The sequence below is a fragment of the Macrobrachium nipponense genome, chromosome 35, assembly GCF_015104395.2.
Source record: "Macrobrachium nipponense isolate FS-2020 chromosome 35, ASM1510439v2, whole genome shotgun sequence".
Classification (NCBI taxonomy): Eukaryota; Metazoa; Arthropoda; class Malacostraca; order Decapoda; family Palaemonidae; genus Macrobrachium; species Macrobrachium nipponense.
Genome location: NC_061096.1, coordinates 4,724,526 through 4,747,185, shown reverse-complemented (window position 1 = coordinate 4,747,185; position 22,660 = coordinate 4,724,526). Strand labels below are relative to the sequence as shown.

Below are 22,660 nucleotides of genomic sequence, written 5' to 3'. Positions count from 1 at the left end.
TAAATCTCTCCGTCGTTTTTTCATCTCACGTTTCTTGCCTTTATCCCCTTTTCTGATGCTCAATTACATTTTCCCTATTTCAGTTCTGCGTATTGTTCCTTGCCATTACCTTATCACCTCTTTTTATAAAATAATTCTCTCTCTCTCTCTCTCTCTCTCTCTCTCTCTCTTTCAGACACACACACATACACAAACGAACAAACGCAATCAGAATTAAATGGTGTGGTCTCTTCCCTCTTGAAAACTCCCCTTGCTCTCTACCTTGTTTCTCATTATTTCGACGCTGTAATTTAGCCAACTTTTTTTCTTTATCCTACCCTCTTTCTGGGGACTGTCATAGTGAAAACGACTGGATAATGGTCATAATAACCAACTAAACAAGGCAAAATTTAATGCAAAAATACAAAGCACTGATGACTAAATGGATATGAGCACGTAAACATTTACATTACTCCCAGAAGAGTTGAACCTTGAGATAAAACGACCCACGTCGACTTATAAGAAAATGTAATTAAGATTCTGTCATCATTGCCACCTGCACCGATAACCAAACGCCCCTAAGAAAAAATACGGTAAAGGCGAGAGGGGAAACAGAAATGAAATGCCTTATGCATGGTCTGGTGCTTATTTGAAGTTTTTTTTTTTTTTTTTTTTCATACAATCTCTGCTGGTATCCCTGCTTAACAACACCATCTATTTTAAGGAATGGGAAAGGAATATCATTGAGAGAAAAAAAATCTATGGCTGTTATGTTGTAACTAAAGCTCTGGTCTTGTTGCGCTTTCAAATCTAAAATGATTGAAGATTACCAATGGAAGTTTTGGAGAAGAAAAATCTCAAGATTGTATAGGATACAAAACGTAGAGTGCTGTTAAAATGTCAGTTCAGAAAACAACGCATAATTGCAAACGCAATGCAGTCAATTCAGTTCATTTCCTACAACGATTCATATGGATGGAAAAGGGAAGGGACAGCCATGGGGCTACCACCTTTATCCCTAACAGTGCTTTGGAGCGTGATGTAAAAGATAATGGGACACAAAGAGGTCCGACCGAATTCTGGTTACATGGACTTGAAACGGCTAATTTGAGTCTTCAGTGCCCTGCCTTGGCGGCAATTAAACATTGCTACTCACTAACACGTTGGAGGTTTCTTTGTAGCCATCTTTTCCCCCTGTTTCCCTATCCTTTTCGAGAGACGAGCCTGCTGTCACTATCGAATTCACAGAACGAAACGTCAAAATACAATTCTGCCTTGAAAACAGATTCTAGTTTGGATTCATTATCCTCGGTTCTGCCTGCGACGCCAGGTGTGCACACACCTGCAAAAACACGCTTAATGATCTCTACCAGCTCCACACTGATGGCAATGAAAATGGAGATTCGAAGGGAAAAGCTGTTTGTTTAAAAAGAATTCAGTTTGTTGTTACAGTCACGTTTAATGAAATAGTTGAATAATCTGATACACTACTTCAAAAGATAACAAGGTGAAAGATTTTACTTTATATGCTAGGCACAATGATACACCACGCAGTTACAAAATAAATCTGTATGAGAGGATATCGGGAGAAGACACACACACACACACACACACACAATCTTTGATTGTTGACTTAGGGAGATACTTCTCAGCAGATCCATAAGATAACTTGTAGGCATCATTAGCAACACTGCAGACTCAGCATCTATATAAGGTCAACTTTCGATGTTCTAGTTTTTCAACTAATTGGATTTTCAAGTCCTTTGACTTCTTTTCTTTTCCTCAAAGACCATATTCACAAATACAAAAAAGATAGAACACAAACACACATACACACTTTTCAACCCTCTATTCCCGGTATTTTAACAAGCCAATTTAGAAGATACAGTTAAACTTTGCAGATGTGTAGTCATTTCTTATCCTTCCCTCTCTAACCCTTTGCATTTTTTATTTCACATAAATTCAACACAGTGAAACGCATTTTTCCTATCATTGCATGGACCCATTTCCAGGGAAAGAATTTGGTTCAACAATATCTAAACTTATGAACCATATTCCTAGTATAGGTTCAACAAGGACTGTCATTTACTTCCATAGTTTTCCCTCCAATCCTCTAAAACGGCATTTAACATGCACCCAAAACCATACATGTCTTACAGATACACTAAACTAGCATGGTATTGCATTCTCTGATATTTCTTCCAATGGAATTCGCTCTATTTTTTCTCTTAGCAAATTTCAACATTTGTTCCTCATTCTCATACTGTTCCCTTGTTTTGGTGCAATTATGATTAATTTTTAATGCATGAATGAATTCCAGGTCACTTATACAGCGTATATGAGAGAAAAGTGAGAAACGTTCTTCTCCATGCTATCCTCAAAACTTTGCAGGCAGTATAGACAAGAACTTAAAAGGAGCAAAAAATTTTAGCTTTATCTTTTGAACAACTCATCCCATAGTTGTCAGACTGAATCAATAACGCTGACTAACTATATGGCTTAGTGATGATTATTTTCCTCTGCTACCTAAAAATTTGGAGCTTTCTAACACCCAATTTCCCAAGGCTCTCGTTTTCTTCTGGCTAATTTTTACTCATCAACTCTACTCCTGCATGGAAAAAATTCCGTTGTGGTGTTGATTCAACTTTACTCCTCTTCTGTGAAAGTTGTGTCAGTAGTCTTGCATGTAGCAATGGGCTAACTCATAAATTTCAAACTCAGATTTATATCTAGTCCAAAAAGATAACATTTCTCTTCTTTGGATATTGTACCATTAAGACCATTCCTTTGAGTCTTGTTAAAACTTCGCAACCCAACCTACTGATCGTTACCTCATTTCCATGGTCTTAGTGTGAGTGAGAAGCTACAATTCGGTCATTAAATTCTTTACCTCAAATATGTAAAGTATGTTGCATATAACTATATGAAGAAACCAATAACTATCATTAACTATCGTTTAGGAGACAACATGGTGGTAAAAATACATGTTTAGCGACACTCATCAATTCGCAACAAATATAAATCTATGGTTTGCATAAAATATCCTGTAAGTGGTGAGGCCTAAAACAGATGTGTGGAATAGACACCTCTCCAATTTCCATTACATTTTTTCCTGAGTATTGACCATTTTGTAGGTCGTTACACACCATTAAACTCCCTTGCTTTCATTGGATTTAGCAGAGCAAGAGAATAATCCTAGATTTCTTGCAAGTTTTCTGTTAACCTTGGTTTTTATGTCACTTGTAGTTGGTAACAAGTAACATTGAATTTAGTTTCTTGCTTTATATAGAATCTTTGTAGTATTCTGCTATCATAAGTGAACCCCAGAAAACAAACAAGCAGCATGAGTTTGGTATGTAAATTCTAAACTAATAAACAAACAATGGGCTAAGTACATATGTTCAGTTTCAGAATGAATTTACTCATAAATGACCCTTCTGTTTATTCGTGTGTGTTTGTGTGCTCCAGTGTCAATTGAGTAATGATACATGGCTCTAAAGAGTAGCACTGTAGCCTCCTGGGCTTGGAAGTTTTGAAATCATCAATAGTATTGCCAAGGTGATACCTCCACAGCATTGCAGTAGAATAGATTAACCAGAAAAGCAAGTGTGCAAATTAAAATCAGTGTCATCATAACAAATCTTTAATGTATAATTCTAATTTGATTGCTTCATGACTAAACACACATCGAGATCTTCCTGGAGATATACAGTCTGCTAGTAATCGATACTTTTGGTTACACATTGTATGAAGAAAATATTACAAATTGAGGAAAATTTGCCTTTGCCTTTGATATAAAAGCCTGAAGTCTTTTATATGGATTACTTTCCGCAAATGCTAGTCTGAATGTTGAAGCCTGGTAAAAAGGTAGCTAACTAATGGATTGATGGGGTGGAGACTCATCGACTCATGCAACTAAAAGCATCGTTTTTCCATTTTGGAATGTGGGCAGGTCACAAATGAAATTATGATAAAAGACTAGGTTTGTATATCTAGAAAAATTGCAATTTATCTTGAATTTTCAATATTGAGATTCACTCCTTATGTGGGAGGCACTATCCAAAGAACAAGATTAGTGGTGTTCTTTCACCCAGAAATGTAAATGCGAGGAGAGAAAAACTGACTCCTAGAACACCTGTACAGAATGGCATAAGTAATTCAAATGCAGACAGGGCCCTGTGCCAGTTTGGCTTGTATGTAACCTCACCCTTGGAACATTTAGAACTATGGCCTTCGTCTTGGAACAGGAAACCAGCACAGCCCCCTTGTTAAAAGTGAGATGGAGGGATTCACATCTAGCAACTACAAAAAGTCAAAAGTTCTGTTGTGTTACTCAACTGCACTTGCTGACTGCTGGACAAAAGACAAAATAAAAAAAGAGAGAGTACCAGTTACCTTTCATGTAACTAACCTTTCATAACGTTCACATCTATCAGGGATTAAGCAGCCATACAACAAGCAGAGCAGCCACTGCAGACCCTAAGGAGAAAGTATACGAAGACTCATGGGCTACATCCCTAAGGCAGCAGGATGTAAAGGTGTTCTAACAATGCCTGACACGTGCCCCCCTCAGTACCCGTGCCAATGAAAAGTTCCTTCAAAATGCTAGGGATGGAACAATGCCCCTGACTTCATGAGTCCTTACTTTGCATATGGAACTGTCAACCTCTCCCAATAGCTTGTACAGCCTGTTAGATAGCTTCCTGAAGACAGAAGAAAGCATTGTTCTAGGATACTTACCTCTTTTTGTCTGCCAGTAATAATAGTAGTTATCAACAATCAGGCCTATGTTGTTTGGTCCTGATCTGGTAAAACTACATTGGGGTCTTGTCATGATCATCACGTTCATTTGCCACGAGAGGAGCATCAAAAACTCTCGAATCACTTGTTAAGGTCTTGATGGACTTTGCCTTATCAGCAAGAACTTGAAAATGAATGAGAACAGGGGGGATCCTCACCTGGGTGAGATTACAGAAAATGAGATTCATTCCCTATAAGAATTTATGGTGTGGGCAACCAACCCCATAGGTCTTGTTTTGGCAAATAATAAAGAGATTCCTTCAGCTTGAAGCCACTCCAAGAAAGCAGTTTTCCACTGCAAAGACAAACAGGATACATCCAAAGGGGATATCTCAGTTCTCTGAGGCATTATATCTCTATCACATGAGCAAGTGAAGAAGCAGTTTGGAAGTGAGAGCAAGCGACATGATGTTGAAGCCTCGGTGGCAAAACGCAGGTTATTCTCTTGTGATGGCACCAGTTACCAAGGCATAGAGCTTGTTTCTTCCTGAGGATATCTCAGTGTTGAATGAACCAAATGACGTTCCAAAAGTGCCTTTCTAACTTTGTCTACAAGGGCTCAGATAGCATGGGACCCATAGATCTAGAAACAGCTCAGGGAAACAGTGCACTCTGCTCTGAAGATTGTGATGAGTGGCTAGAGTGAGCTCTAGACTTAGCTTGTGATCCATCGACTGGTTATGCACATGTCCTGGGATAGATCAGGCTAACTCTGAAGGCCTATAATGGCTGATGGTCCTGGGAAGCTTGTGCTTTTCCCTTAATGCAAGCATGGAAAGAGTCAGGGTTAGTTCCTCCCTCCACTACTTATGACTTCTTGCAGAGAGCTGCCTTGCATGCATCTTTCTTTGTTCCCGTCAATCTAGAGATAAAAAAAAGAGGAAGAGGAGGAGGAAGACATTAAGTAGGATGAGGAAGGTGAAGAAGGGTAGCAGTTCTTTCACCTCCTACAACATCAGACTTCTCCAAGTTCTCCCAGGCCTTCAAGAACAAAGTCGAGGCAGACATCCTGGAGGGGACAGACGGTACAACATGAGCTGCTGGATTAGCCATAGCAGAGGCAGCAAGGCCATCAGGAACATCAAGAATGGTGTGAGCCACAGTAGTCTCAGATAGAAGAGCAGCTACTAAGTAGTGAGGTAAGCCAAGACTGAGGCAGATAAGGAGCTTCTGGCTGAAAAAAATAAAAAAAATGTACAAGGAAAGGTATCATCCATCTGAGCAGCAGCAGGGGATGAAGCCGGCGAAATTTGATAAAGTGCAGGGGCAGAATGGTAGTGAATTACCCTTGAAGGACACCAATAGGATCTTCATCCTAATCGACCTGTATTTGTTCTGATGGGCAGGTGACAACTAGAAACACTCAGTGCATTTCTGAGACGGTACTCGCTTCTGACCTCTTCAGAAAGTACAATAAAAATGATGTTTAACAAAAGAAGACACGAAACTTGCATGCATGTGTTCACATTACCTGAATCTACATCGCTCATTCTTTTGAGGAGAACAACCATCAGGCATTTTTACTACGGTCAAGATCGTAATAAAACACAAAAGATGTTAAAGTCAACCATTCATTTGGCGAAATATTAAACAAAACGTTACCAACAGCTATGAAAAACAATGAATAACTGGGTCCTCAAGCTCTTCACTCACCTGTCACAACTACCTTATTATCAACTTCAAAGACCAGACCAGTTTTCGCTGAAGGTACTAATCCATCCATATAAACGACAAGGTTTGTATTCTCAAGGGAACAATCAATCAATCAAAAGCCTCAGTGGCATTTATTGATCTGATCAAACGGATAAAATATCCATAGTGACATGTAAATATACCACTATTATTACTGCCGAATTTATAAAAAGTTCAGATACGTATATAGTGTCCTCTACATTCATCATTCTCATAGTCATCATCTGGTGTTCGCAAAAACCATTTTCTATGACTTCTTTCCCAAGTCTGAATCCATCTACCAATACGGAAAGTTTGTTTTTGTTGCTAGCGCTCTCCCCCTCGAGTCTCTTTCATGTACTTACGGGATTCAGACTAACACTCAAATTTACACTAACACACCAAAAGGAAAATGTATGTATTCAGAGCGAGTTAGAGAACATCACTGATTCATTTATTAAAATTCAAATATTTGGTTTACTAACCTAGCAATACTCTCATGAATATGCCCATAAAGTCTGCGTATTTGTGCACGGTGTGTGTGTGTGTTTTGTGTGTGTGTGTGTGTGTGTGTGTGTGTGAGAGAGAGAGAGAGAGAGAGAGAGAGAGAGAGAGAGAGAGAGAGAGAGAGAGAGAGAGAGAGAGAGAGAGAGAGAATTATTTTGGGAAGAGTGAACTTTTGGGGATCTCTCTTGACTGTTCAATGACGATTATGGAGCAGAATCGGTAAAGGGCATCGTGACCGGTTAAGGCTAAACAATCTACTTATTCATTTATAAAGCAGTAGTTTTCATCTTATAACCGAATGGCATACACAGGGGAGAGAGGCACGTTTATTTAAAACATTGTGTTATAAACTTTTAATGTCACAATTTAGTACATTTGACAAGAACGGAGTAAGTTTCATATATTTTACTTTAACCCTCCGAAGATCATGCACCGATATTTTATTTTTTTTCTTGAACCGACACTTACCTCATCCTTCTGGGGGTCCCGAGTACTAGCGGTGCTTTGGGTCGAAGTCTCTGACTTAGGTGGAGGCTGAGGATTGTTGAACAAACCGGTGGTTTCATCGCGTGTTTCCACCATTTTCCTTTTGCTTTTTTTACGCCAGAAGTGCCCAGACCCAAGAGAACGTAATTGACCTGTCAAAGAAAATACAACGATTTAATCTTCCCATTCGTCGGAAGTCGATAGAATTCCTTATAGAAGTTTAGAAATCAATTTCAACATTTTCTTTTACTCAATACATATAAGAATAGACACACAAGCCATATTGTGTGTGTTTAATATATATATATATATATATGTAAAATATATTATATATATATATATATATATGTGTGTGTGTGTGTGTGTGTGGTGTGTGTGTGTGTGTGTATGTGTGTGTGCGCGCGCGCGCGCAAGAATAAAAGAAAGGCCTGAACCTTTAACTTGAATATCAAGTCGTTAACAACAGTACAATCTAAAATAACGCCAGGAATATGAAAAATTATGGTCACACTGGGATCAAAAGGAAAACCTGTGCTCGTCAAAGGAAAAATGCAGAGAGAGAGAGAGAGAGAGAGAGAGAGAGAGAGAGAGAGAGAGAGAGAGAGAGAGAGAGAGAGAGAGAGAGAGAGAGAGAGAGTTGGAATTTAGTTTTGAAAACGAACGTGGATGTAACGTTATGGAAATGCAACAGAACTGTTGTGTAGTGGGCTTTATTTGCAAGCAACGGTGAATAACAAAGAAAGAGATATCAAAAGTGAGACAAAATTCAAGGAAGGAAACAGACAGCAAACAACATTTTTCCCGAAGAGTGATCTGAGCCCGTTTCCAGAAAACATCAGATGTCTCTCGATCTCAGTAGTGGACTGGATACCTGGATGTCATAACAAAAGTATTGAATTGAATTGAATTGAACTGAATATGGAATTTAGGCCAAAGACCAAGAACTGGGACCTATGAAGTCATTCAGCGCTGAAATGGAAATTGACAGTGAAAGGTTTGAGAGGTGTAACAGGAGGAAAACCTCGCCGTTTCACTATGAAGCAATTGTTAGGGGAGGGGGGAAAGTAAGATTGAAGTAAGAGAATATGAAAGGAGGTACAGTAAAATGTACGAAAGTGGTTGCAGCTAGGGGCCGAAGGCACGTTACAAAGAACCTTAAGTAATGCCTACAGTACACCGGATGACGTGTACTGACGGCACTACCCCCTTACGGGAAGTATCAAAAGCAGAAAAAAAAGACAGATGTGACCAAAGTTCCTTCAAACTATATGTCATAATTTTTCGATATAAAACGGTAGAAACTTAAGGGACTTCTCTCATAGCGAGGGAGAAACCATCGACAAGACAGACTTTCAGCACTTTCTTTATTATTATACGGTCAACGTTTCTTCAATTTCTAACCAGTAGGGTAAATACTGTCTCCTTTAGGCTATGATTGACGAAAAGATTTGACGAATGTTAGGAGGCGTTCATGTTCGTTTGTCAACTTTCATTTACTGTATTTAAATTACACTTTCATTTACTGGCATTTAAACAACTTTCATTTGCTGGTATTTAAACTGCACTAAAATGATTCTTTTACTTCGTTCACTGTTTGCTATGCATTCTGCTTTGATAACATACACATCAGAAACTATGAAAATAAAAACAATATATGGGTGAACCAACGAAGTCAGTCAAAAGACCTCTCCCCCCTCCCCACCACGACCCCCAAATCGCTTATTAACAGCGTTGACGTAGCTCCGTTTCTCGAGGGTAACTCGTGGATTGTGGATGCCCTTTCCTCCTAAGACCTTCCCCTGTTATAATCCTCTTTGGTTTTTCCTAGTTTTGCTGCTCTTGTAAACAACGGAGTTTAATGCCAAGTTCCTTTAGAAATGTTATTATCATAAAAATTGAAGATATGTGAGCATGATACATTACATAACATTTAAATATTAACTATCACCAGGTGACTCGCTACATCCTTTAAATGTAAGGTCATGATCTTAGACTGTTTTTGGCATCACTTCCAGTAATTATTAGGCTCGTTTTTATTTTCCTTTTAATTAGGGAAGTTTTTCTTTCGTTTCTTTGGTTTTTCTTACACTGACGTATTGCCGAGGGTGTTTAAAGATTGCACAAATGTAATTTGAAGAACATAGCATTTATCGATTTTCATTATTTTACGCTATAGTTTTCTTGGAGAAATATTTATAGACATTATATATAACTTGATTTGTTAGAGGGCTGAGGCTTCGTTTTGGGGAGATACCCATTGTTCCTCGTGTTGACCTAGTTAAGGGATGGGTCAATCCAAGGCTACTGACCCAAATCTACAATTTGGTTTCTTCATCACCATCGCCTTAGGGTAAACGCAGACGCGGCAGAATGCGAGGAAAGGGCTCTCGAATTGTCTTCATGAATATTTTCTTATTCTATTTCTAATAATATTATTATTATTATAAAACTGCCATCAATTATAACGTGTTTCTTAAATAAAGCTTTTTTCATTAGGATCGAAAATGAGTCTTCAATAGCCATATTTGCACAATGAGGAAAGCGCATTTGGCATCGCTCTTTCAGCCTCCCGAGAACCTTATTTATAGTTAAGTGTATTTTTTGCCTGAAATTTATTTAGAGTAATTCAATTAGTTAATATTGGCGTCAGCTGAACTCTGTAAATAAAGTGAGGATAAATTACTTCAACTTTGATAAGCCTCTTCATCAGTTTACCTAACTAGTCTCAAGAGTCTCTCTCTCTCTCTCTCTCTCTCTCTCTCTCTCTCTCTCTCTCACACACACAACACATACGCACAGTATAGCATGTGCTAATAACACTATTTCCTAAGAAGTGAATTCAAAGAGCGCTGGTTAATCAGGAAGTCAGTAAAATACGACAAAAATACCGCAAAAAACTTAAAACAGATATTTTATATCTTCAACATGATCTTCTAAAGGAGGGTAACATCTGTAGGCGAACGAAATATCTTACACTAAATCTTGAATCCTTTACTTTATGCTTTCTTTCACTTTCAGGAAATTTTTTCCAATACCTCCCATGTGGTTAACTGCGATTGTTTCTTGTATCAGTTGTCCACCTCTTGGGTCTTGTCCTGAACATTCACCTCTCTCAGCATTAGTACGGTCTGCTAAAAATTTCAGTAGCGCTGGTTACCCTGTGTTAATTAACGGCATCTGGCATTCAAAGATAGTACCCCATCATTGCTGCGACTTTAACAGATATTAACTCTTCGAAAGGGACGATTGAATAAGGAATGTCTCGCTACGCTCTGCTGCTGCCTCAGGACACACATACAGGGGGCATAAACGAGTCATGGTGAGCTTCGCAAAGTCTCCTGGAGATCAACAGAATCATTAATACGCGGTTGCAGAGGAAGAGGAGTGCCATAAAACTACTCCTGGGAGCTATAAGCCGACCGAGGCAAAGGCTCGGAATTACCTTTATCATATTATCCCTGAAAAAAAAAAATCCTTTGTCTACTGCAGTCTCCCCTTGCATTTGCTTACTCTGTTAGGAAAAAATCGCCAGCTCCCTGTAGTACTTCTTTGTTGTATCAGGAAACATTCCGATGGGCTTAGTTAGTGTATAAAATAAACAACTGTTTGTCCTGGCGAGCAAACACAGCATAAAAGGAACAAATACAAGAATTAAAAAGTATTTGTTGTCCAGCAGAGTAAAAAGATAAAAAATTATCTTTGTTTGAGTCGGACCGTTTCAGCGTGTCCCTTCAGGCTAAAAAAAAACAAAAATGCTGGAAGAATGCTTTCCCCTTGTCAGGAAGAGAAGCAGGGTGGAATGTAGTGTCATATGTTATATCTAGATTAGAGACTTAAAGATACTAAAGTAAATGTATTCACAGCCACGACTGAAGTGCCCAAGTTGCAAAGTTCGTTAGGCTCGTCAAGACTTCAACTTCCATAAACGTAAGAAGGTTTTCTTTTTATATTTTGCTAAATTTTCTTCCTTATCTTGCCACATCCCTAATATTCACAACAAACAATAAATTTCAGTTACGAGGTAGAGTCTTTGAATTTTGTAATAGGATCAGAGATAATTAAAATAAAAATGTAACTACCGTGACGCTGTTCCATTGAATCTTTTCAGTACTAAGTTTTTCTCAAGACAGGAAGTTTCTTCCGAGGTCTTCCCTCTAGTGATTGCAAGTTTTAAATTCTTGTAATCCCTAATTCTCTCTTGACAAATCTGTCAGCAGTAAAAAACTGTTACATATTATAGTACAAAACAATTAGTGGGTAAATTACTTACGAGAGATGCAATTGAAATAATAACCAGCCAGTCTTTGAGCAGTTTCGCTGATAAAAGAGAAAGGGATCTTTAAGCCAATTTTATTTTATGAGAATTTGGAGTCAGTCAGTCACATTTGATATATATATATATATATATATATATATATAGATATATATATATATATATATATATATATATATATATATATATATATATATATATATTATATATATATATATACGTATATATATATATATATATATATATATATATATATATATATATATATATCTATATAATATTATATATACACACACACACATATATATAATAATATATTAACATATATATATATAATAGATACATATATATATATATCGATAGATATAATTATGATTATATAGTATATATATATATTATAATATATATTAAATGTGACTGACTGAATCCAAATTCTCATAAAATAAAATTGGCTTAAAGATCCCTTTCTCTTTTATCAGCGAAATTGCTCAAAGACTGGCTGGTTATTATTTCAATTGCATCCCTCGTAAGTAATTTACCCACTAATTGTTTTGTACTAAAATATGTAACAGTTTTTTTACTGCTGACATATTTGTATACATATATCTATTAAATAAGATATTATATATAACAGATTTATATATTATATCATATATACTTATATATATAAATATTATATATCTTTATCATAATATTATATATATATATTATTATATATATATATATATATTATAATATTGATTCATAATACTATTACGTATATATATATATATACTATATATTATATTATATATATATATAAATTATTTATATATATTTATTAAATTATATATACTTATATATATAATATAATATTATAATATATATATATATAATAACATATATTATTATTATATTATAATATATAATTTTAATATATATATATGTATATATATATATAATATTATATATATATGTATATATATATAATATATATATATATATCTATATATATATATATATATATATATATATATATCATTAAACTACATACCAAATTTTGTAAACTCTATCGCTCCCGTACTTTGATATTCTTCCTGTGGTAAAACATAGGTGAAGGGGACTAACGAATCAATAGTAACAATAAGTACTTGTATAATTTTTTCCTAGAAAAATTGAATTAACATTTCTATCTGGTTAACTTTTCTGTATAGTTTTCCGCAATTGCGAGAGAAGCTTTTCTTTAACGAATAAAAAAATAATATATATATATATATATATATATATATATATATATATATATATATATACACACATATATACATACATATACGTATATATTATATATATTATATGTATATATATATAGATACATATATATATATATATATATATATATATATATAGTATAAATTTATATATATATATATATATACATTTTAAAATATTATTACGTATATATTTTATATATATATATATAGATATGATATATATATATAATATATATATATATATATATTTATATATATAATATATATATATATATTATTCTTTATTCGTTAAAGAAAAGCTTCTCTCGCAACTGCGGAAAACTATACAGAAAAGTTAACCAGACAGAAATGTTAATTCAATTTTTCTAGGAAAAAATTATACTAGTACTTATTGTTACTATTGATTCATTAGTCCCCTTCACCTATGTTTTACCACAGGAAAAATATCAAAGTACGGGAGCGATAGAGTTTACAAAATTTGGTATGTAGTTTAATGATATAAATGCCTAGGCTGTGTTAAATCCTGTGTTAAATGTGATCACTGAAGAGCAGACACCCGCCAAGCCACGCAACAGTGAGTTAGGATCTACAGATGTGGGGTGGGGAGATGCCTCATTAATCTAACGCTTTCAACTCGGCCATTGTTGAAGAAATTAAATATTTGCTCCAAAGCAAGCAAAGTGGTCGTATCGGCATAAATGATGGGAAAACGTATTACTGCACTTAAAATGATCAAACCAGTCACTCAAATAAACATAAAATAAAAACATTCGTACAATAATATGAAATAGACTAAGTAGATATTCTTTCCCATGTTCCATTGCCTTTACATCTTCGTTTTGAACCGGTCTATCGTTTCCCATAACAATATTCATTCAGATTTTTCTTGAGACTACTTTTTAACAAATGACAGGTAGTGTTCCTTTTGTCACAGTAGAGGCGGCAATGTATCCTGAGGAAAACCTGACTTTTGATAAATCATGAATGATAACAAAGGTACTCGGTAGGCAATGTGAATATTTAATTTTCCTTTTTGAATAAGTAAGAACTGTAAGCATAGAAACCTGCTCATAAAAGCTAAGGTCATTTTTATAATGATTACGCCACGTTTCATTAAGTATCACATCATCCCCAAATCGTGCAACGAGAGAGATGGGGTTCTGGACTTGGCACGCGTCCCAGCTCATTGGTCTCAAGTTAAGCCATGGCAAGGGAAGGGAAGGGAAGGGAAGGGAAGGGAAGGGGAGGGAAGGGAATTGCGTTGTCCATCGATAGCAGTTCATTGGTATGTATCAGCGAAATTGCAAGAGACGATGCTGTTTCTAGACTCGCCGTGCGTCGCTGGTTAAGCAAATTATACTGTCATGGCCGGTTAGAAACCCCTGAGGATAAGGATTAACAGCAGTTATTTAGGATATTATTCATTAGAAAGTGTAACACCTTCGGTTTCCGCTATATTGATTTGAATATGGTCTTGGGTACAGTATTCCGAGGATTCAATTCTCATCGGGAACTAGATCCATTATTATCCAAGGATATTCCTAGGATTAATTTCTCACCTTCAGCATTCAGTGGATTAATTGTTCACCTTCAATAAGGTAAGGTTTGGTTAGCTTAGACTGGAAGGATAAAAAGAAACAAAGTACAAGATAAGCAAAGCTCAGGGAGATAATATGCATTTTATACTTGAAATGAGAAATTATATGAAATTCTTAGACTGTTACAAAAGTGAAATGTTCAGTCGTCCGTTTCTTTCCCACTTAACCTCTATGGATCTACAGATGTTACGTTAAACTGACCTTGATATTTTCATTCTTCCTGAAAAGTGGATAGCCCAATTCCTACAAGAGCATTGATTACTTCACACAATATTTTACCTTAACGGCAATATCAATAACGAACTTCAAATTTGGTTTTCTCGTCTTTTAAAATCTAATCGACTGAATATAGCAGGATCTGCGAGGGAAACCCTCCAATTCCATTAACAGCTTAAATTTATACGAGGCAACATATTGCTTTGGAAGTTAACCCGTTAAAGCAATTTGATTGTGATTCATAAATACAATACATGTTAACCGTTAACATAAACAATGACTAACAGGCTCTTTTAAAAAGTTCCATTAGTGTATGAATCTATGACATTTTCAGTGATACACACACATTTCGTAACGACCTCTTTTTGCAAGCGTAAATCCAAAATACCAAACAGACTTTGGTATTTTAAAACAGGATGAACGTGCCATTTAAGGCTTCAGGTAGAAAGTAAACTCCAATAGAAAGTATCAGATCGGAACACACACGAGAGAGAGAGAGAGAGAGAGAGAGAGAGAGAGAGAGAGAGAGAGAGAGAGAGAGAGAAATGTTAGAACTCCATTCTGTTATTTGGTATTGAGTCAACCACGGCAATCTTCAGCTTGGACTATCTTTTAAATTGAACTGGACAATACTGTCCTTCACCTTCGTTGCCCTTGCAACCTGCAGGTAGAAAATACGACGCTCGTCATCAGACATTCCATTAACACCGGCGAAACATGGTCTGAGTAAAATGGTAAGCTTCATTCTTAATAAGATTTATAATCTGCTTAGTTAACAAATAATAGCATTTTCGTAAAGATATTAGGAAACCTGACAGCAATATTAAAAATAGCAAAAAAATCTTACTGAATATTTTCTTGCAAATAACGTAACTATGGAAAGAGTGGCAAGTTTGTAATGACAGACATTTTATCAGTCGGCTTATAGTAAAAATATTTTGTTAGTGGTACATAGTTCAGTAAATGAAAAAGACGCTTTTGTTAGGATGTGATACCACGTAAATGACAACCGCCTCCCCCTCAACCCCCTTCTCTCTCTCTCTCTCTCTCTCTCTCTCTCTCTAACCAATAGCACACGTATACATGAGCAGAGTATTTTCTGTCTAACAAGATAAGAAGTGTAAACAGCAGCAGTGAGGAAGCGTTCAAAAGAAAACTAGACAAAATCATTAGAACACTGTGAATGAATTGTAAAACCTGCTCCTCGAGATAAGTGAACACATGATGTCTCCTCGGATGGTCTAATAAGTCTTTGAGATATCCTAATCCTTGTAACTCCCTGTGACTCAAAAACACTGGAAATCTATTTGAATGGACACTGAAAATCGTTCCCCTGTTTTGGGAAAAGCGATATGTTTCTCAGTTCAGGAGAATGAAGAATCCACATTCTTCATATTTGTTTCCATAGACTTAACAATTTAGATTCGTCAAGGCTTAGTTGGCAAAAAAGCAAACCATCTCTCGTTGGCACGAATAATGAATAGATTATCAAGAGATGATTAGAAACTTTTAACTACTGGTTAACATTCGAGGAATTACCTTTTGCCTTGTAGTGTAATAATTGTTCCGGAACGTAAGCTGAAAATATTCCCCCTTAGTGCATAATTATTTAAGGAAACTAATTGCTTCCTTCATACCCCGGGAAATAGGTCTTTTCCCAGTCTTAGTTGGTCATACTTCCCTTAAGAAAGCAAAATTATCTCTAAGATTTCTAAAAAAAAAAATGTTCTGAGTAATAAGAACATAATAAAGAAGGGTATATTAGTCTTTAAACTGCGCAATAAGTTATCAACCAAAACTACAGTGCAAGCCATTCAGTAATAAGGATGAGCATACCTAATTAGTCTTTAAGTTATCAATTCAAGCTACGGTAGATGTTACTCAGCGCTACTGGGTACGTAGTACTTCCTTGGCCTCAGGAAGACTTTTCGTTAGTTTCATGAAATTTAGGCTGTCAAGTCAAGCACTGGGGTACTTTCGGTTATTCGGCGCCTAAATAAATTGTAATTCGTTAGTTGGGGTGGCTGACAGCAATATAAATAGGACATCTGTCTTTCAACTAGTATCGAACTAAAGAGGTAAAGTGTTTGGTGAAGTTATGGAGGTTCATGAAGAGGTGCTCAAGGAGGGCAGCAAAGCTACTTTAAAACTCATCCCTACAAATTTACTTGCATCTCAACCGCTATTTATCATCGCTGTTATTTCGACTGTATTTTATTTAGTTCTTCTTTTCTTGTGGAAGTTTGCTAACAAAGATGACTGCTCTTCTGGCGCGTTCACTTAAGAATGATCCTGATAACGAGCTCTTTAAAAGTCGGCAATGTCACAACGTTGACAAAATATTATATCTTTTGAAAATTAATATGGCAAAACCTTACCATTATAGATGCTTGCAAATACTCACCCCACATAAACACACAAATGCACCTACATTTTCATGCGTACACAAGGAAAAATGACTAGAAAATGGGAACATCTGAGTAATGTATAAAACAGTACAAATTACTACCTGAAAAACTGTTAACTTCGGGAGTTATTGACAACAAAGTACAATATTCCATTTTAATGAAGGATTTTATTGTTCAGCTTGACAGAATTACTTTGGATGGTCAGAAAACATTTCCCGGTTTAGAAATAATGGTTGTTTAATAGAAATTTTGATTGGGAACATCACTGTTTAACGTGGAAAAAATGTATTCTGAATGCAAGAAGGACTGCGAGAAATTATTTCCTGTTTTGAAAATTAGAACTGTAATATCAGAATTCATTCTTTTTCTGGGGGTGGGGGAGGATGCGAGAGGAGGAAGGGGAGGGGGATGGTGGGGACACAGGACGAGCAGTGCGGGAGGTGAAGGCATAATCATTCAAAGGATATATCAACGCTTCTTTCCCTTTGGATCCTAATTGCTTAATGGGAATAATTATCAGTCTCAACATATATGCTTAGGGGAATAAAAGGGATATCATAGTCTGAGAGAGAGAGAGATAGAGAGAGAGAGAGAGAGAGAGAGAGAGAGAGAGAAATTCATCTTCCTTTTAAGGAGGTACATAATGAGAATATTTCAAACTTTGAAAAATAAGACTACAAGAATTCGATGATTACCGTTCACCTTTCATCTCCATTTAATTTATTTGACGTTTGAATGGTATGTTAATGCACATTCACTTTCAGCGTTTTGTCTAAAAGTAAAAAAAAAAAAGCGCAGATTTCAAAGCTATAGGAAAAAAGCCAACAAAAAACTCACAAAAGTCCAATCGACATGAGGATAATTCAAAGCAGAATCAAAGAGGATTCAACTTTTAACCTATTAAGCTAAAGACGGGCAGACAGCAAACACTCCTAATTTGCGAATGTATTTATATGTATGAAGACATACATTTGAAGAGATCTTCATTGCATCATCTTACTCAAGTCAAATAGAAAATATTAAAGGAAGTTGCAGCTGGAGTGATGACAGAAGTCAGCGTCATTAAAGGAAAGAAAAGGCAGGGGATGAGATCACACAGCCAGAGAAGGGACGGTAATGGGCTCTCGAAAAAGGCCCGCGAAGAGACCAAGGACAAAAGACGAATGGAACAGAGTGGAACTGTGGGGCGATATTGGAAATGGATGGGAGAATGCATTGTGCGCCATCATAATTCACAGGTGTTCAGGCATCAGAAAAGATGGCAGATCCTTTACGTCACTGTCAGGGGTAAACGTGTTAAAGCTGTTGTGGAGTGTTCATGGAATGGTGACTGATGTTTAATGCCGAACATTATAAAGGATTTTTATATCTCTTTACCTCTTCTCGTTCTAACTCAGAACAAGTAGCACGAGGATCTTTTCAATAAGCTTTGCACTAAAGCAAAAAGTACGTTTCCAAGATCAATAACAATAAAATACTTATTGCCCAAAAGCAAAATAACCGCCTTTAAATCCTAAAGTGACTGAGCGCTTTTCTCAATAACTAACGGCAAAGCAAAGGCAGCCAAGCCAGAATGTACTTATATAATTTATAAGACAGATATGAAGAACGGAGACTACACAACCGCAACTTCACGTTTTTAGTTAGAAATGAGAGGATGATCACGTAAAAAGATTTGTAAAGAAAAAAAAAAAAACGAGAAAAGAACATCAGTGGATAAGCCGAATGAATGAAGAATAAAATTATTGCAGCCACCAAATCCACCTGCATCTTTAAATATCGAAGTCAGCCGTAAAAAACTAAGCTGGAAATGTCATGTACAAAATTGGAATGAAAGAAGAGATCAAGATCACGTGCGTTTATGATTACACGAAGTCAGAGTAATATTTCCAAGGAAGAAAATGTTCAAGTCTATCGTTAGGCCATTTCAAATGCAGAAGGATGGCAAAATGAAAGTAAAAAAAAAATCGTCTACATCTTTTACTCTCAATTATATCCACATCCCATATTCTGAGTAGTTTTCCAATCTGGATTTAGAGCCCCAGATGATGATAACACGGTCATGAAATAACTAATGGTATACTTTCTGGACTTGTAACTACCAAATAAACTCCCACGACCTACCACAAATTTAGAACCCCTGATATGGTTATAAATTCTATATTTTTGGTTCTAGTGTCATTCAAAATGTATTCAGATTTATCAAGAAAGACAATTGGCATATTAAAAATTCAACCAGTTCTGCAATTATATACAACTCAATTTTTTGCATTTGCTACATTTAGCAGGAAAGGCCCTTGGAAAAACACTAAATTCTGAAAAAGGGTACACAATAAATAGGAACTTGCACAAGAGGGCTCTGGCCTTAAGAGCAAATTCACAAAGACGAATCCGACATGCTTCCTTACATATTTCATAATTGAAAATGGTTGCTGAATTCAAATGGGTAGGGGCAGCATAGATGTCCCCTTTCTTTGAATCAGTGTGCACCCCATTTTCACTGTTCGTCAGTCAGCCGAGACCGCGAGAATCAGTTCTGGCTCCATGTACAACATTTTGAGCGACCCCCTGGTGATGAGCAGTCTCCTGAGAAGATGGACAACACCCATGACAATTCGTTCATGAAAACAGTAACCCCGTGTGAGATAATAGTTTATCTCTGTGTAAGTAAATAAAAAGTTTACAGTTAGCAATGAAAACACCGTTGTTCTCCACTTCCCAAAATATTCAAGCAAATGGTATTTGTCGCGATGTTCGGGCTCGAGTTTTAGGATTCTGACAGCGTTATCTTAATTAAGTACGTAGAGAAGGGTTATACCAATAATGAAAGGTATAACACATTTGAACTGCAACAGTTCTAAAAGAAACACGATAAATTGCAGAAGATAACTGCGATCGGGTGTTACTGCTCCTGGGCCGTGGAGTGGTAGTGGTATTGGATCAACGGTTCACCTGAACTGGCCCCGATTAACTGCAACACCTTTTCTGAACCTAAAATTTCTGACCTTGTGTTTACTGTTTACTACCAAAATACATCGGCAAGTATGAGGCTAGATAGAAGGCTCAACGATATTTGCTGTCAGCTGCAAAACACTGGCTACAGTATCCTTTACTTATCTATCATAAGTTTTGTGTAAAAGAGCCTGACAGTATTTGAAAGATCAAACCCGACTAGGTTCCTGGGAAAAGGTTATTGATAAAATACCCCAATGATTAATTTACAAAGATAATTATATTTCTCATCGTCCTTCTACATAGTTTTATATTCATAGTTTTGTTGAAATACGCACATTTACGTTTCAATGAGGAAAGATTGTTAGAATCAGTTAAGGTTAGTCTTTCATATATTTCACTCTTAGAACGTGGAGCTTCAAAGTAGCTTCTGTCCTTCTTGCCGTTTTTTATTATTATTTTTGCCAGGTTTTGGTATCATTTATACCGAAAATTCCTTATACTCGTTTTGTGTACCAGTAGGCACGGAAAGCATTCTGAGGGTAGAGACTATTTTTCCATTATAACTACAAAATGTTAACCGCGGACGTGTTTGGATAAACTGTTTCTATAATGGAAGCATAAGTAGGGTTAGAATGTGTATGCTGGAGACTGACTGGTTTGGTGTGAAATGAAGGTTGTGGTGAATTTCCCACGAAATTAGATTCTAGCATTTTTACAGTCACTGTGAAATTTTCCAAGGATGTCCTAGGAATTTATCGGCACAAATAAATTTCTTTATTAATTTAAGATGAATTAAAAAATTCCTTTCGATGGCCTTTGTTTATTACACGAAGGCATTTCAACGTCCACAGGCCAATGTTATGGAGGGTATTGCGTGACAACTATATTTCATCTTTATTCTTAATATTATTACCCTTAAAATAATTACATTCAACACAATCTTCTTTTAATGTTCAGCGACTTCCAATAAAACAAATAAAGTTAACTTTTAGATCTAAAACAATTAAGCAGTGATTATTTACAAGTTTCATGCGATCAAGAAAGAAGGCAGACGAAAGAAACAAAGTAATCAAGAAAAAAAATAAGTCGGGAAATTATCTGACAAAATTAACAACAGTACTTATTTTCATTAAGTTTTCATATCAAGTGTTAAATATTTTAAAGTAAAAACACAATACTTTTGATCCCAAAGAGCAGACACAACCACAATTGTGATGGCATTGCAATCATAGTACCACAAGTGCGTAATACACACCAGGATTTAAGATAGTGCTATTCCACCCTCATTACAAAATGCTATTCCAACCTCATTACAAAGTGCTATTCCAACCTCACTACAAAGTGCTATTCCACCCTCTTTACAAATTTTAAAGACAAAAAAATTACAAATGCATTCACTGAACTGTACTAGCATTGAAACCATTACCAGTGGATTTAAGTGAAAACCATAATGTTGCTCTTACTCTATTCAGTATTTGGACATCATTTCCCAACAGGAATGTAAACACAGAAAGCCAACATGCACACGACTCAGCAGCGTCCCCCCAAACGAAAAAGCACGCAAGGATGCTCTGTTGATATTCCCGGACGAAATACAATTTTTCACTTTAACTAAGCATCAAAATGTAAACTGCATCGCTGCAACCTTGCAAACACTAATTGGATATGGGTTCCGAATGCAGTACAACCCCAAGCACAGCTTCAAAGCAGTCATAAATACAAAAGCTGGGCTGTTATCTTAATATTGGTATACCTTCTTCAAACGCAGAATTTCATCCATCTTCTCTTGCACTAACAGCCATAAATACTTTTAAAATTTTTATATACATACTATGTAAGCACTATATATATATATATATATTATATATATATATATATATATATATATATATATATATATATATAGTTTGATCACATCACCGTGATTCATATATACGCATTAAGCTACAAATGTCCTTTAATATCTAATTCGCTCTACCTGAGAAATAATATATTTCCATAGATGTTAATCAAAGGATAATTTTTCAGTTGATAATAACTATCATCAGCTAAAAAATTCCCCTTCAGTTAACATATATGAAAATATATAATTCCAGGCAGGGACGAATTAAAAAATTAAAGGATATTTGTCAGCTTAATGTATGTATGTATATATATGTATATATATTATATATATTTGCCTCATACACTGTGGTATTTTTTATATTCATAAAAAACAAGTCATAATTATCGTGTAATATTCAGTTCACTGTACCTCAGGAAAATTATAACTGTTCATTGCTTCGTTACCAGAGGGATTCGAACTGTTGCCTCGTTTAGAAACAACAATGGATAGTAACTAATTTAAGTTGATATTGACAGTGCTGTACATATGACTGTCGAATTCAGGGTTTGTATTGAGCATCGATATCAACCCACCTCCAAATATTACGCCGCAAATATCGCATATTATCCATTTGCACTATACCATGGGAATAACTTATAGTGCAGTGGTCCGAAGTTTCTGTTCTCTGTTGT

The 22,660-nt window shown here is 35.9% G+C and overlaps 1 protein-coding gene across 1 annotated transcript in view; it reads right to left on the bottom strand.

Annotated features, from left to right (window-relative positions):
- The window catches only part of LOC135208397 (alpha-tocopherol transfer protein-like), a 244,311-nt gene that overhangs the window by 90,976 nt on the left and 130,675 nt on the right, over positions 1–22,660 (bottom strand). Inside the window, 1 exon segment of the mRNA XM_064240522.1 lies at positions 7,426–7,595. Within this exon segment, the coding sequence (XP_064096592.1) occupies positions 7,426–7,595 (170 nt within the window).